Source organism: Myotis lucifugus, unplaced genomic scaffold (assembly GCF_000147115.1).
Source record: "Myotis lucifugus unplaced genomic scaffold, Myoluc2.0 scaffold_524, whole genome shotgun sequence".
NCBI lineage: Eukaryota > Metazoa > Chordata > Mammalia > Chiroptera > Vespertilionidae > Myotis > Myotis lucifugus.
Genome location: NW_005871572.1, coordinates 433,361 through 449,546, shown reverse-complemented (window position 1 = coordinate 449,546; position 16,186 = coordinate 433,361). Strand labels below are relative to the sequence as shown.

At 41.1% G+C, this 16,186-nt stretch overlaps 1 protein-coding gene and 1 long non-coding RNA gene across 2 annotated transcripts in view; one reads left to right on the top strand and one right to left on the bottom strand.

Moving 5' to 3' along the window:
- Positions 1-1,256: 1,256 nt before the first annotated feature.
- Positions 1,257-16,186, bottom strand: part of SYNRG (synergin gamma) — a 59,654-nt gene continuing 44,724 nt past the window's right edge. The window contains 9 exon segments of the mRNA XM_023745211.1: positions 1,257-1,897; positions 2,886-2,921; positions 3,273-3,383; positions 10,922-11,070; positions 12,864-12,960; positions 13,787-13,840; positions 14,654-14,817; positions 15,888-16,133; positions 16,136-16,174. Of these exon segments, the coding sequence (XP_023600979.1) occupies positions 1,766-1,897; positions 2,886-2,921; positions 3,273-3,383; positions 10,922-11,070; positions 12,864-12,960; positions 13,787-13,840; positions 14,654-14,817; positions 15,888-16,133; positions 16,136-16,174 (1,028 nt within the window). The 3' untranslated portion in view covers positions 1,257-1,765.
- The window catches only part of LOC111823507, a 17,797-nt gene continuing 9,216 nt past the window's right edge, over positions 7,606-16,186 (top strand). The window contains exon 1 of the long non-coding RNA XR_002826536.1: positions 7,606-9,054. This is a non-coding gene — a long non-coding RNA (uncharacterized LOC111823507). The remainder of the gene's footprint in view (positions 9,055-16,186) is intronic.

Here is a 16,186-nt window from a genome sequence, read left to right as displayed (position 1 = left end):
TGTCAAACTGGGTGATATTCTTATAGCAAAGGTAGATTTTGTTATGGAATGTACAAGACCAATCAGAAGCCTGCTTGAATTTGGGTGCTATCTGAAACCCTAGGGGCTGCTTAGGCTGAATTGGAGCACAGAAGCCTCAGGAAAAGCCTGCTACAAACAGGTCCGCGTGTGTCGTTACTGGCACTCCGCTAGCCCCGTGGAGGGCAAAGACTCCGGAGGTAGTAACAATTCAGAGACAGCTGTCTCAGTCCTTAGCTGGAGATGGCATCAACTTCAGCAAATGAGGAAAACAGACTTACCTCATCAACACAAGCAGAAGCCTCGTCGACTGCTGTTCATGGAAATGTTCTCTACCTTTTCTGGAGAGGATGGAGGTAAAGATGTAAGATGAAACAAAACAATTCCTCAAGTTCTGCCCTGAGAAGGGAAAGTAATCTAGTTAATTATGTAAAGCAGCAATTATATTGGCAAAACCAAATTTTTCAGTTACAAATAACTAAGTCTTGGTCAGACAGCATAAGTCAGACAAAGTGAAACATAAAAGATTCAAAATCTCTTCATAAAGCACATAACACCTCAGAAATGTGTCCTAGATTGACATGTTCTTCCTAGGAATGACAGTCCTAACCACTTGGCTTTCCCGCCTGACTTGATGCATCAGTTTCAGTGGCAAAGGCAATCCCTACAATAACGTGAGCTTTTTCCTTCTAAAATTCAGTGCTGTTTTTGAATAATTTCCTTCCACTATTACTAAGTTCCATTACCTTTACCAAAATGCACATCACATTTGCCTCTCAAGGCCAGGAATTCCACCTTCTAACCCTAAATTTTCAGGTCTCTCACGTAGATCCTGCAAAGTCAGGCAGTACTGGTACATAGGCAGTCATTTTTTGAAATCTGGACAGAGACCACCGCAAAAAGATTTCATTCAGCTGCCTTTCCAAATCTTGTCTGAAAAAAATACCACGTACACAGTCATGAGGTAAAACAAAACAGGTTTTCAGCGAAGGCCCCTAACAGGAAGGATATTCTGATACTCAAGGTTTTGGGCCTCTGTCAAAATGAACATTCTCCACTGCAAAGTACCCCGGCATGTTTGAGAAAAAGTCTTCTTGAAAGTTGAGTTTTAGAAATGAATGCAAGGAGAAGAGAATTGGTTAATTGGTTCAGTTGCATCAGCAAAGTTGGTAAATCTGCCCTTACCTACCTGCCCTTGTTCAATGGAGACAGATTTTTTTCTAGAAAAAGAACATCAGTTTAATCACAATTTCCCCTCTTTATTCATTTCAAATAACACACTAAATGCAGATAAATGCACTCTACTTCACAGGACAATAAGTGTTCTAGATATAAATAAGCTCTGGCTCAACACATTCTTGCCAATTCCAGTCCTACAACAATTTATTTTTCTTCAAGTGACAATTCTTCACAGTTTCAATACTGCAGCAGCAAATTATTGTGGTCCATATTTGAAAACATCTTGAACTAGTGGTAAGTTAGCAACTTCTGGTGCCACATGCAGTTTGGGTAGGGCAATTTCACCACAAATCCCAAAGACGCAGTGGGAACCAGGGGACAGAGGTCCTCTGTGGGAATGACTAGGAACTTCCGAAGCTTTTCCCCGCCCACCTCTTGGGGAATTCTTCATATAAATTCATAGAGGTGAACTTTGCAGTACTTGCATCCTGTCCATTGGTCCCTGTCATCCATGGGTGTGATGAAAAACAACAAAAACAACCCAGTTGGTACTTCATAGAGGAGCTTTTCAGAGCAAATCAGGCAGGATGAGGCCAGGAGGTTTTGGTTCAACACAATTGATCCAGAAGTTGGCACAGCTGGCATGATACTGGTGTCCACCATATGCCAGCTTGAAATTATCTGTGTCTGAGTTGAATGCCTGCCGGAAATAAACAGACATGTGCATTAAGTCAGGCTTCTTCTGCTCCTAAGAGCTGAGCAGCAACCAGCATGCACACTTCAAGTCACAGAGGCCAAGGCCAAGCTGGCACATGTACAAAAGCTGAGCAGGTAGCTACAGAAATTCAGGTGAGAAAGTTTTTGCCACTAATTAAAGGTATAAAAGTATCTTTACCATTAAACCCAGTTTCAGCAAAAGAAGGCCAAATCTGTCATAGAAAAGGCAGAGTCTAGGGGATTGGGAGGAGGGTGTCATGATATGGGGAACTAACATAGCCAAGGGCTGTGGCTAATTTTTATCCCTCATTATGCTGAAGGAATAAAGGCTGGCATCTAATCCCTTAACTTTCTGTGGCTAATTACCATCCTATCATGAAAGAAAACAAAAGATTATAAACTCTTAGGGTCTAATGCCATTGGAAGCTGGTAATAGAATCAACATAATTAAAAAGTCCAAATTGGGACTGGGTTCATAAAAAATGAAGATATTAAACACATAAGAATTATTTCTGGATAAGTAAGGCTTACAGCTGAGTTACATCTAGCCAATCCTAACCACACCATGTCCCGGGGTGCTTTTTAAAGCATTACAAATAAATGAAACTCTAAAACCCAAACAATTTGTGTGTGTGTTTTTTTGTCCGAAAATGGTCAAATCCTGAAGTTCTTTGATCTCACTATGTGTCACTATAGCTTCCAGTCTTTCAGAAGCTGCTCATTCTGTTACCCTACCCATCACAGAGAAAAATAACCACACCACCAGAAGCCAATCATGAGATACATGCATGCAAACAAGATGGAAGTGGATCTACACAGTTAGTTGATTAAATCAAACATTATGGGAACAAAGGTGACTCAGTAAAGATTCATGATTGGAATGGGTCAGGATGCCAGTGGAATCATTTGATTTGCCTTCCACACTGAAAATTAAGATGTAGATGCTAAGATAATGTGTAACTGGTTCATACTTTTTTAGGATGTTCCTCTGCAGGCTTCTCTTCTTTCTGAAATAACGTTGAAACCATAAGGTCAACAAAATTCCCAGAACAGAGCCTCTTGCCTGCAAACAAATCCTTGCGGGTAACCTGTTCTCTACTACCCCACTGTGCACAGGGTGCTGCTGGCACAATGCAAAAGCTCGCTTCCTAGAAAGGGAAGAACGGCACGCGCTCCATCGACAGTTTCCCCACTGCTTTTCTGAAAATACGTCTATTTCTCTGGTCAGATTTCAGGGCTTTCATAAAATCCCAGCCACCTGGGCACGGCCCTTGTAGTGAAGTGGTCTAAATGGAGTTGTCCCCCAGGTCATGTTAGGAAAGCACTTTGCCATCTGCTGGGGAAGGCGTGGGACTTACCCGGCTCCTAGAGTCCACGTTTAACAGGCACACCCCACAAGCAAGTTCCTGAGCATTTTTAATACCAGGCCGCAGCATACAAGAGGAAAAATCCAGTGAATTTTCATCAGGCTGTGAAAACAAGACAAATGGGTGAGAACCTGGCAATTCCAAATGCTGTTAGCTTCCCTCCAATGATTACCCATCCCCAATAGGTCCAACAGCAAATTAGGTAAGCTCTCTAATACCACCAATACAATCATTCCATTTCCCAAACATTGACTGAGTACCTGCATGTTCCAGTAGGGATGCTAGCACGAGGAAAAAAACCGGTCCCTGTCCTCTGAACTCAGTGTAGGGTGGGGGCCAGGTGGGTCTCAGGCAACACAGGTGATGAAAGCCCTACTAGGGGTAAGTACGGAGTGACAGGGCACACGGGGCGGGGGACTGACTCCAACCCCAGGGGAAAGCAGCCTGATGGCAGAGATATCTTCCCAGAACTTAGAAACAACTTGGCTGAGTCCTCATGGACATACTACGCTCGGTGAAGGGGATGGAATGGATGAGTAGGGAGGGAAGGATGCTTATTCTATGTAGAACAAGCAGGCCAGGCAAAGGATCTCAGCAAAAGACTGGGTATGGGGGGAAGTCTAGGGGTTGGGAGCCAAGCTTATGAAAGAGGTAAGAGATGGAACTGGAATATGAGGCCTAAAGGAAAATATGGGGTTGAGGCTTTATCCTGGGAAGCCGTTAGGGTTCTAATTGGATCATGACAATTCTGGTTGCAGTGTAGGCAGTGAATTAGGGGAGGCAATCTTCAAAGTATGGGCCTCCCAAGGCTGTTGTAGCACTCCAGGACCCAGACATGGAAGGTCTGAACTAAGGTAGCAACAGTGGGGAGTGGAGAGCAATGGGCACATGAAAAACCTAGTAAGGCAGTAGAGTCAACAGGACTGGGTGACCTTTAGTGTGCAAGGAGCGGGGAGGCATAGGCAACTGAGAGATTCACCAAAATAAGGTACATGAGAGCAGACCAGGGTTGGGAATGGAGGATGGCAGGAGAAGAGCTCAGTTTGAGCTGCCTATGGGACAGCCAAGTTCTGACGTTATATAAGCAGGCAGATGGATATACAGTCCTAGTGTTCGAGGGGGAGAGACCTGGAAGTTACCAGCTAGTAAGTAGACCCCTGCCCTGGCTGGTTTGGCTCAGTGGATAGAGCATCAGCCTGCTGACTGAAGGGTCCAGGGTTTAATTCCGGTCAAGGGCACATGCCTGGGTTATGGGCTCAATCCCCAGTAGGGGGTGTGAAGAAGGCAGCCAATCAATGATTTTCTCTCATCATTGATGTTTCTATCTCTCTCTTCTTCTCTGAAATCAATAAAAAATATATTTAAATAAATCACAAAGGCTTGAACTAAAATTTAAAAAAAATAAGTAGAGCTCTTACTTGTGCTAAGCACCACATTAAGGTCTTTACATGCATCATCTAATTTATTCTTTACAACAAATCTATGAACTATGGAGAGTGTAGCCTAATGATTAAAAGGGCAGGTCCCCAACTTTAGAAAGCTGTTAATTTCTTTAAAAAAAATTTATTGATTTTTTAGAGAGGAAGGGAGAGGGCTAGAGAGTTTAGAAACATCGATGAGAGAGAAACATGCATCAGCTGCCTCCTGCACACCCCCTACTGGGCCCGCAACCAAGGTACATGCCCTCGACCGGAATAGAACCTGGGACCTTTCAGTCCGCAGGCCGACGCTCCATTCACTGAGCCAAACCGGTTAGGGCAGCTGTTAATTTCTTAAGAGTTAAAATATATATCTACTATACGAACTTGCAATTCCACTCTTATTTATCCAAGAGAAATGAAAACCTGTTAACAAAAAGTGTTGCACAAAAAGTGTTCATAGCAGCTCTTTTCATATTAGCCCAAATTGGAATTAGCATGTCTATAAACAATAAAATGGATTAAAAAGAAACATGATATATTAATACAATGGAATATTACTCAGTGATAAAAAAAAGATCAAATTGGCATACAACAACACAGATAAATTTTTACAATATGCTAAGCAAAAGAAGACAGACACAAGAACATATATACTACATAAGTTCATTTATATAAAGTTCTAAAACAAGTACATCTTTGGTGATAGAAATCACTGGATGTTTTGGAATCAGATCAGGGGACTGACTGGGAAGGGGCAAGAAAGAACTTTAGAGGTTGATGAAAATACTCCATATATTGATGGGGGTAGGATACATTGCTGTATGCATTTGTCAAAACTGATCTAACGATACATTTAAGATCTGTGCATTTCATTTTATGTAAATTATTCCTCAACTAAGAAAAACATTTGAATAACAACGAAAAGAAATAAAAAACCCAAATCCAACACCAAAGCAAAATAATGATTCAGGCCATCTTAAATAAAACATCATTTACTTTAATTTGGAAGTATTTCATGCATTTATTAAGATTTTTAAAAAGTTATATTATACACTGACAAGTCCCAGAGCCAGACTGGGATATACAATCCTCAATCTTTAGCCAATGATGAACCGCTAAAATGATGCCCAAAAAGAAGGCTTTGGTAGTAATTACTGTTCACAAGTATTCTCATTCTCCTTCCCTTAAATTAGCCATCACTGTGCAACCTGCCATGGTCAATAGACTGTGAGCACAAGTTCCGTGTGTCACTTCTGGAAGGAAGCCTTTAAGACCAACGTGCTATTTGTGATGTTCCCTTTACCTTCCCATGGTGACCAGCTATATTCCACATGGTGGAGGGTCTGTCAGCTTAGGTTCCTGAATGAAAAGGACACAGCACAGAGATCCTCCAACTTGAGACAGGCATGTTAGCAGGAACAATAAATAAAGCTTTGTTGTCTTACATCGCTAAGATCAGGGAGGGGTCTGGTTTGTTAACTGCAGCATAACGTAGACTAATTTGACTGATACAAAGAGTGATCTAGTCACAGATTCAACAAACAATTCCAGACTTTTGGTTTGGGTTACAATGTAACCATTCTTGGCCAATTGTGTAATTTCCCCTATTGCCACTATAACAAATTAACACAAATTTAGTCACTTAAAACAACATATACTTATTCTCTAAAAGTTCTGGAGGTCAGAATTCTAAAATGGCTTTGCAATGCTGCATTCCCTCTAGAAATTCTGGGGGAGAATCTACTTCTTTACCTTTTCCCATTTGTAGAGCATGCCTATATATTCCTTAGAATCGAGGGCCTAGAATCAGTGATGGCGAACCTATGACACGCGTGTCAGAGGTGACATGCGAACTCATTTTTTGGTTGATTTTTCTTTGTTAAATGGCATTTAAATATATAAAATAAATATAAAAAAATATAAGTCTTTGTTTTACTATGGTTGCAAATATCAAAAAATTTCTATATGTGACACGGCACCAGAGTTAAGTTAGGGTTTTTCAAAATGCTGACACGCCGAGCTCAAAAGGTTCACCATCACTGACCTAGATCATGGTCCCATCTTCCATCTTCAAAGCCAATAGCACAGCACCTGCCAATTTTTCTCGGCTTCGATTGTCATGTGTCTTTTTCTCATTCTCACTCTCCTTGGTTCCTCTCAGAAGGATCCTTATGATGGCACTGGGCCACCCAGATTATCCAGGGTAAATTCCCCATCAGAAGATCCTTAACTCAATCCCATCTGTAAAGTCCCTTTTACCACTTAACGTAACAAATTCACAAGTTCTGGGGACTAGGACGTGGGCATCTTTGGGGGGAGGGCATTCTTCTACCAACCACATCCACCTTGTCAACAGAGGACAGCCATGCAGAACATGATAAAGGTTCTGTCTCACAACACTGTGTAGACTGGCAAGATAAAATGCCATCATTATTAAAAATAAACTTCTGATATGCCACAGCAAGAGGAAGTAAATACTCAAATTCACTGCTTTTTTTCGCGTGGAAAAGCACAAAAGAACATGTGTTATACTGTGGAATCAAAGAGCCTGTGTGATCTTCAGTTGACTGGAGGCTAGGAGAGTAACAGCCCTATTTTTTTCCCGATAGATTTTATATGGCAGAGATGGACGAGTTTTGTTTTACAGGACCGAGTCTTTGTTCCAAACCTACTAATTTTAACCCATATCCATGAGATAGAACCTTAGATACTAGTAACAATTCACTTGTCTCACTAAAATAAATGTGTTTTGTTTTTTTGAATACTCATCCGAGGATATTTTCCCATTGATTTTTTTAGGGAGAGGAGAAGAGAGAGGGAAAGACAGAAATATCAATGTGAGAGAAACACATCGGTTGGTTGCCTCCTGCATGAGCCTTGAGGACCCGGGAGGAGCCTGCAACCGAGGTACATGCCCTTGACAGAATCATATCTGGGACCCTTTGGTCCGCAGGCTGATGCTCTATCCACTGAGCCAAACAGGCTAGGGCTAAAATAGATGATTTTTACTTCTGAGTTCCTGCAGTCTGTGCTTAGAGGAGATATGCTTCTACCACAAGAGGGAGTTTGAGTCCATGGATCAAGAGCATGTATAAAAGGAAAAGGGACTATAAAACTTTGCTAGTATAACTTCTAACTTAAGATTAAGGAGCTACGACTTGGAGTTTAAAAGTGTGTGCTCTGCTTTTCTTAGCCCAAACATCATGACTGCAATGCAGCACTTCTGGGACATCTTCGCTAGAGAAAAGTAACAGCTGTCTTTTGATGGGAATAATTTCATGGAATCTTCATGGGAAGAAACAAGTGTTTGTTTTTAGCATCTCTTCAGCTGGGACTAACACAATAGGAAGCATAAAGGATTTTTAAAGGATGATGTGCTTTCAAATCCCACATTTGTCAGTTTTAGGCAAGTTTCGTCTCTGAGCCCCAATTTCTTCACCTGTAAAAATGGGGATTATACTACTGACCTCATGAAGCTGTTACCAGGATTAAATGAGAACAAATGTAAAGCATATAGTGCAATACCTGGCAGCTTCGAGGTGCAAAATACTGTTCCATCAGTATTACCGAAATCAGAGAGCTGACTGGGGCAATTTGGCTCCCTAAGGAACTTAAAATTCTACCTAAAATGAATCAATGATGCAGAGGTAAAAGATTCCTATGCAATCTGAATCACGCCTCTAATTTTAGTAATGATTTCGCTGCTTTGAGCCTCAACCCAGAGTCCTTGCAGTGGGTAGAGTTTTCTTCCAACTGAACTGAACTACACAGATGTTGGTCTGTGCCACTCATATTTATACATCTATGTTCAGAGCAGTAGCTTCTTCATGACAATCCACACCTTACACTTCCTCTGTGGAATGCATCCTATTCTCCATGCAGTGGGCAGTTCAAGTTAAGTGTTATAGGCCAGGACCTACCAGTTATCAAGAGGAAACGATGTGGTATAACTCAGGAAAAGTATCTGAGCAGAGGATGACTGCTTTTCTGTCATAGCTAACCTGGTGACAAAAGCAATGGTAACTGGGAAAGCACGGGAGATTAGAGAAATGAACACTCAGTGGTCTCACATACACCTGCAATGCATCCCTGTGTTGTCTAGCTGCAGACTAATACCTATAACCTTACCTGGTGTCTAGAAAAAGCCAGGTAAGCTCGCTCTCTAGACATGGATGCCAAAAATGATGTTCCTAATGGGGCTTTGAAGGAGAGGGCACAAATGCCTAGCCACTCACCCCATTTTCCTGACAACTGGCCACCCTGAGGGATTTACAACTATGGAACAGAATGGGCAAGACCTTGGCAAACTGAGCAGAGAGGCGCTGATGAACTACAGAGTTAAGGATGCAAAGGTAATACACTGAACTCCATGGTGAACAACTGGCAACACTTCTCTATCCCACAACCTCACAGGTACCCTCACATACATCATTAGCCAAACAACTTCATTTGTAGCTGGAGCTTTGAAATATTTAAAAACCCGTTTCATCACCTAAACACAACCCTATTACCACTCTGGCAAATTTCCTTCCATCTCTGTAGTAACAGTTCTGTGTTATTTCAAACTTTGTGCTCTTTAAAAAATGGTTGCGTAACATCCTAGTACGAAGAGCCATACAAATCTGACTAATCCTCTAGCTTTGGACTTTCAGGTTATTTCCAATTTTTCACTTTTACAGAGAACAACTTGTACATTTAACTTGCTTCTTTCTGAAAGTTTGTATTTAGAACTGCTGCCTTAGGAAGTTTTCCTAAAAGTGGAATTACTCAATCACTGAATGTTTGTAAGGCCTTTGTTTCACTCAACTCTTACTGGTTATCTATGCAGTGCCTGGCACTGTGCTCAGAATGATAACAAAAGATAGACAAACTGTGGTCTTGGTCCCCGTCCTCAAGGAGTTCACAGGCTGAGGGAAAGCATATTGCCAAACACGTCTGTCATAGGGTGGTACCAATTTATATTTCCTAATACATTTCCTAAGGAATAGTCACATTGTACCACATCAACACTGTTAGGATTCAAATAAACCAAACAAAAGGGTGTCTGGAATGACTTCTGGGGGAAATGATGCAGAGTTCAGAAGGTAAAGCAGTCTAACAGAGAGAGGCAGGGCGGTCCGAGAGACGGAAAGGACCTAGACACTGAGCTAAGGAGTTTAAACTGATCCTGAAGACACGGAGAGGCACTGTGGGGTTTTAAAGGGTACTTAGTAACACAATCGGATTTACATTTTAGAAAGAAATGTCTAGTAGTGGTGTGCAGAAGATATTGGTAAGGTAGAAAACAAATTAACCAGTAACTCTATGCGGTCAGAAGTAAAAAAGATCTGAATGGTTTAATACATTTAAAAAAGTGAATTTTTGCCCTAGCCATTGGGCTCAGTGGATACAGCGTCGGCCTGCGGACCGAAAGGTCGTGGGTTTGATTCAGTCAAGGGCATATACCTCGGTTGCAGGCTCCTCCCCAGCCCGGGCGCACTGCAGGAGGCAACCAATGGAAGAGTTTTTCTCACATCAATATTTCTCTCTGTCTTTTCCTCTCTCTTCCACTCTCTAAAAATCAATGGAAAAATATCAAGTGAGGATAAAAAAAAAAAGTGAGTTTTCCATTTCTTTATTTTCTAACTATTATTAATATGGATTTTAAGAATGCCACCTCTTGAATTCAGATTTCTAGAAGTATTTCATATCACCAAATAAATGTAACTTATCTTATTTTCAAATATTTATACTTCATTTCTTATTGAATTGGTCAAAATAGTATTTTAAAAAAATAATTACCCAAACTGTATGATTTTAGGTTATAAATTGAAAAATGGTCCAAAGGAACAATAGAGATTTTGGAAATGATTTAAGCTCTTTAAGAATTTAGTATTACAAACAAAAGCAATATAATACTGGGGAGAGGATTTGCTGTTTAAGACACATTGTCTGGGGTTAGGGTTAGAAATGCTAAGGAAGGAACTCAAACTAATGCTTTGCAAAATACACATATATGTATATGATTTAAGAGGATGGGTTAAGAATGAATGTTTTCCAGAAGCTAACCTGGTACTATTCAACCAATTGCACAAATGTTCTGTCCTTCCTTTAACATAATATGATACATACCAGTAGGCACCTTCATCTTCCAATAAGTGTCGTCATAGGAATGTACACTCTGCTTTACAACTTAGGTTTCTGGAAAGGAAAGCAGCTTGAATTGTCGAATGGGCTTACCGTGAGTGTGGCAAGTGACATGAAGCCGATGAGGTTATTCCACACTTTATCGATGTCCTTAAGCAACTGCTGCAGCTTCTCACTGCACACTGCGGTGGCTTTTATCCCCAACTCCACACGTTTGGTCACCCTGTACACTTCAACAACACCTGACGGGGTGAGAGCGTAGAGAGTTAGGTGCTGGAAGTGTATCAAGAGCAGTACTGCTTGCTGTTATCTTAGTTGGAAAAAAGGACTATATCTGGACAGAGGTGAATGTACTATCTCTTAGGACCAACCATCTCTCAATGCTTCAGTTTCACTGACTGGTAAGAGCATAAACTCTAGAGCTACTCTGCTTGGATTCAAATCCCAGCTCTGTCACTTACTAGCTGTGTAACTTTGGGCAAGTCACATAACCTCTCTATGCATCAATTTCCTCATCTGTAAAACTGGGTTAATAATAGCACCTCCACAAAGGATGGTTGAAGGGATTAAATTGGTTAATGCTATAAAAGGCTTAGAACAGTGTCCGTAGAACAGTAGGTATTATGCAAGTATTAACTTGTTTTTTTCTCGACTTTTTAGTCCATCTGTTTGAATTTGGGAAATACCATTAAACTTGCTGAAAATGGGAATATTAAAAGTTTAAAAAACTCTGAATGTCAATATCATTACAAACTAATTAAGAACTATCTTACTCCTATAATGCCCACTGATTTACACTCTGCGGTTTCATGTATCGTTTATACACTTAACAGAATTCAGAACAGTTCTTTTCCTATGGTTTCTGAGTACGGATGATAGGTGCCAAGTATCTCTGCATTCTAAGGAGAGGCACCAGACACATCCGCAACCCTTACCCCAGCTTCTACGAGAGAGAACTGGAGGACCCCTGGGGGGTCTTCAGTGGTATGCCATCAGCCCTATGGCTTGTCCTCTTCCTTTCCTAGGGGAAGGGCAGGAATTACTGTCTACCCTACGCCAAGTGAGGGGACCTCTAAGACAATCTTTCATAGATACCAGGAAAGTATTCGAAGGAGAGGCAGCCCTGGCGAACATCTGTTTATGCAGAATTGTGCCTGTCTGGGTGGGAAAGAGGAACTAGAGTGAGGGGGCAGGAGCAAAGGAGAAACCACATCCCTTCACTATCCATTCACCCAGCAAATATACTTCAGTGACTACTATGTGTCAGGCACTAATCTAGCTGTTGGAGAAACAGCAGTGAACAAAACAGGCCAAAATCCTTCCCTACTTGGAGGTTCCTTATAGTGGAGGGAGACAGGTAATAAACAAGAACGATAAGTAAAATACACAAGATGTTAAAGGAGATAAGGCTAGGGAGAAAATCAAGCAGAGAAAGGGACAGGAAGTGCCAGGGTGGACAGAGGGGATACAGTGGAGTAAGGGGGGCCAGGGAAGACCTCAGTTAGAAGGTGACATGTGAGTGAAGATCTGAAAAAGATTAGGCTCCAGTGCCTGTAGCTCTTGGTCACAGGCTAAGCCTGAGCTTGGGGCAGGAGGAACACTGAATAAACAGAGATTGAGGTTTCAGGTTGGACTGGGATTTTTAATAGCTGAAGGTGGCCAGGAAGTTAAGGAATCGGTGATACTATTAAGGGGTAGAGAAACGAACTGACAGAGCAAAGACAGGCATTGACTGGAGACCCAATGATTTCATTCTAATGCATCACCTTGTTCAGATTCCTTGATAAACCAGTAATACAGATATAATTTTACATTGTTGCTATTATAACAAGGACTGGCAAGTGTGGCCATAGAGATCTTAAGTCAAATAGTCAAATAATGATGTTTGCCAATGACATATCTACAAATGCAGATGCTACTTAATAAAGCCATATGTAACTTGAGAGACCTAAATTAAACTACTTAACATAAGGGAAAACTGAAAATATTTCAAAGTGTCATGATTTTTGAATAAGTAAAGTATAAAAGAACATACCTAATAAATATTCCATGCCTTGAGCTGACTGAATTACTTCTGTGCACACAGAACTACTACTGATTCCATTTAAGGTATCATTTGCTTTCTTAATGACCTACAAGAAATGAAATCACATCACCTTACATAATCAAGAAAAGTCATTGCAAATCAAATTACTATTAGTAGAAAACCCAAGCCAAGAGGTGTGAAAAAGCATGACTAACTGATGTATGTATGTAACTATGCTAAAACAAACCTGAGAATTTAATTTTAACCTTGGAGAAACAACCCTCCATTTCTTTGGAAGTGGAAAGATAGAGGTTCTTTAGCTAAAATATTAATTTAGGCAGAGTTAATGATATCAGTTGTTATTTCTTAAACACAGTGACAGATGAGGGCACCACTGAGCCAAACCAGTTAGGGCAGTTGTTATTTCTTAAACACAGTGACAGATGAGGGCACAACTGACAAATGAGCCAGTGTATGCTATTACAAATGTAAAAGAAGCCTCACTTAAGATGTATGACTTTTTCCCGGCCAGTGTGGCTCAGTGATTGAGCATTAATCTATGAACCAGGAGGTCATGGTTCGATTCCCAGTCAGGACACATGCCCAGGTTGTGGACTTGATCCCCGGGAGGGGGGTGCAGGAGGCAGCTGATTAATGATTCTCTCTCATCACTGATGTTTCTCTCTCTCTCTCTCTCTCTCTCTCTCTCTCTCTCTCTCTCTCTCTCTCTTTCCTCTATCTGGAATCAATAAAAATATGTATTTTAAAAAAAAAGATGTATGACTTTCCACAAAGCTTCACTTTGCACAAGGCAATCAAGGTAGGGCTCTCTTTAATTTTGCCTTTGTCCATTCAAAAGAACTAAAGAGGAAGCAAAATGATACAAGACAGAGCTTACATATAGGTGAACACCACAAAAGTGATATACTCACTTCTAGGGCACTCCCCAGGCACCTCTGCCATTCATATGCATATCTCTCATTCTCCTGTGAATTTCATAAAAAGAACTGAGTTAAAAGGGCAAGTCTGGAATCCTCTATTTATAACTGTCAATCCAGAAGGCACTGGAAGATTTTCCTTTTTTATTAAAATCACTCTAGTTCAAGTACAGTTTCTCTTACGAACCCACTAATGACTATTTTAAATTATTAATAAATGTAACTTCAAAGCACATGTCTTATGGATCTGAGGACAATGTTTTGTGACTGCTCCCCTCTGCAAATGTCGCCTCATTTTTCTAGTGATAGCATAAACTTCTTCACCGGTACTCACCACACAGGTGTCTAGTACAAGAGCCCATGTCAAATCACTGGCTTTCCACAGTTACAATTCTGTGTGAGTGTGTGTGTACATGCATATCTGCATGTCTATGACGACAGGAGTGGGGGGAGAATGGTTAAGGGTTGGCTGTACGAGGAAGACAGTATGGGATTAAGGTACAGGAAACATAGAAGATTCGTAACATTTTCCTCTTCTCCAATATTGATGTTTTAACATTCACTAAAATGATAAAATCTAAGTGTTCAAAAGAATTTCCTTAAACGTGACCCCCTTGTGCAGTCCTATGAATAATTTTGGTTTTCAGGTCACTACCTACTTTCAGTGCCTGCCATATCTGGGAGGTATTTTCATCCAGGGCTAATGTCACCATTCTCTCGCTTTAGTTGCATATTTTATGTCTGGTGCCTTGCGTCTCTCTGCCCCTTGTGTCACACAGGAAAGCTGCAAGCCTTTTTTCTCCAGGCCCTCCGTGCTCAGCTGGTCCTTTACCTGACCCCTGTGAACACTACCCCGCTCACCTCCACCTCTCCTGTCAGATCTTTGTACTTGTCACGGATGACAGGCAGAGCGGGCTTCTCACTCAGAGTGTTGGAACGGTCTCTGAAAGGCTGCTCCAAAGCCGGAGAAGGAGAAGAATGGCTTATTTCTTTATCACCAAGGCTCAGACTCCTCTTGTGTGATCCTGGGAGTAGATGGCACAGTTAAAGGTTTTGATTGCTCAGCTTAGTGCAAGCCGAGGCTCTTGCTAACGTGACCTCTTCTGCAGATGTTTATGTCATGAGACATTCAGAAATACCAACCTCATTCATTCTGTCTGGCAAGCTACATGTTGAATCCTTTCCATTGTTCTCTTGCTTAGTTTCCCCGCCTAATTTTCTCCACTACTCTTCCCTGATCTATCATAATTCTTGCATAATTCTAAGTGCAGAATCATTGGAGTTTGGAGGCCTAACGTGTCTTTCTAAATATCAGTGCGTCAGAGTTGTGCTGCTTTTCCAGTCCTTAGTTATGGATTTGCACCAATCTCCTACATACTTTCTCAATCTAATGGAAATCAATGATCCCTTCTGCCAAGGTGGGCTCACAGCAGAAAGGGCAAACTCAAATGTCTTCAAAAAGCAGGCCAGTAAAGTAAATGACTGTCAGCTGCAGATCGGAAGTGCTGGGGACTGTGACACTGGAGAGAGCACACCCCATCAATTAAAGGGCTTAGTATTGCCAGATATTACTTTTTAAGAAAAGCTAGAAATCCAGATTGGGAAATCTCATGATTTTTACATATTGGAACTGCTTCTCACATTTAAGAAACCTTGTTTGTGAGTCAATAAAACAGGTCTGCAGACTGGATCCAGATCTACAGCTACCACATTGCAGCCTCTGGATTAAAAGCTACAGGATGTAGCCAGGGAACAAGAGCAGAGCTAACTTGCCCACAAGTGGATCAAATCCATTTCTCTGGTACTTTTAACCCAGTACACCTCTAAGCAAACAAGCTAATGAACAACAACAGGCTGTGTGTTTAGCCCAAAAAGCAGTTATCTGAGGGATACTGGTTTGACTTCAGTATAGTCTCAGGGAAACTTTTTCTTTTCTTTTTTTTTATAGCTATCTGTAATAGACTGATTTCAAACACTGGAAAATCTATATCCTGCTAAACCAAGGACCAACTTTTTATCCTAAGAACATGTAACACCTTAGTGGAAAAAAAACAAACAAACACCACAATAAAAATCTATGTTGAAAGCTACTCACCTTGAACAGAGAGGTCAAAGGTTGCCAGTTCACTTTTGATCATTTCTTCACTGGATTTCATTTTGCTTTGTGAATTGGCCACTAAAAAGTCAAATTTGCTGATTTTGGGCTTTTCACTCTGAAACTCTCCGAAGTCATCTGAACATTCTTTGGGAGTGTCGTGAGAAGTGCCACTGGAAGTAGGGCTTGGACATGGGGCCTCTTGGCTCCATTCAGCTGCAGGTAGGTCCTGTCTGGTGAAATCTTATAGTCCCTGCTTTCATATTCTTGCTCACTGGTCTGAGGATCACATCTTAAAT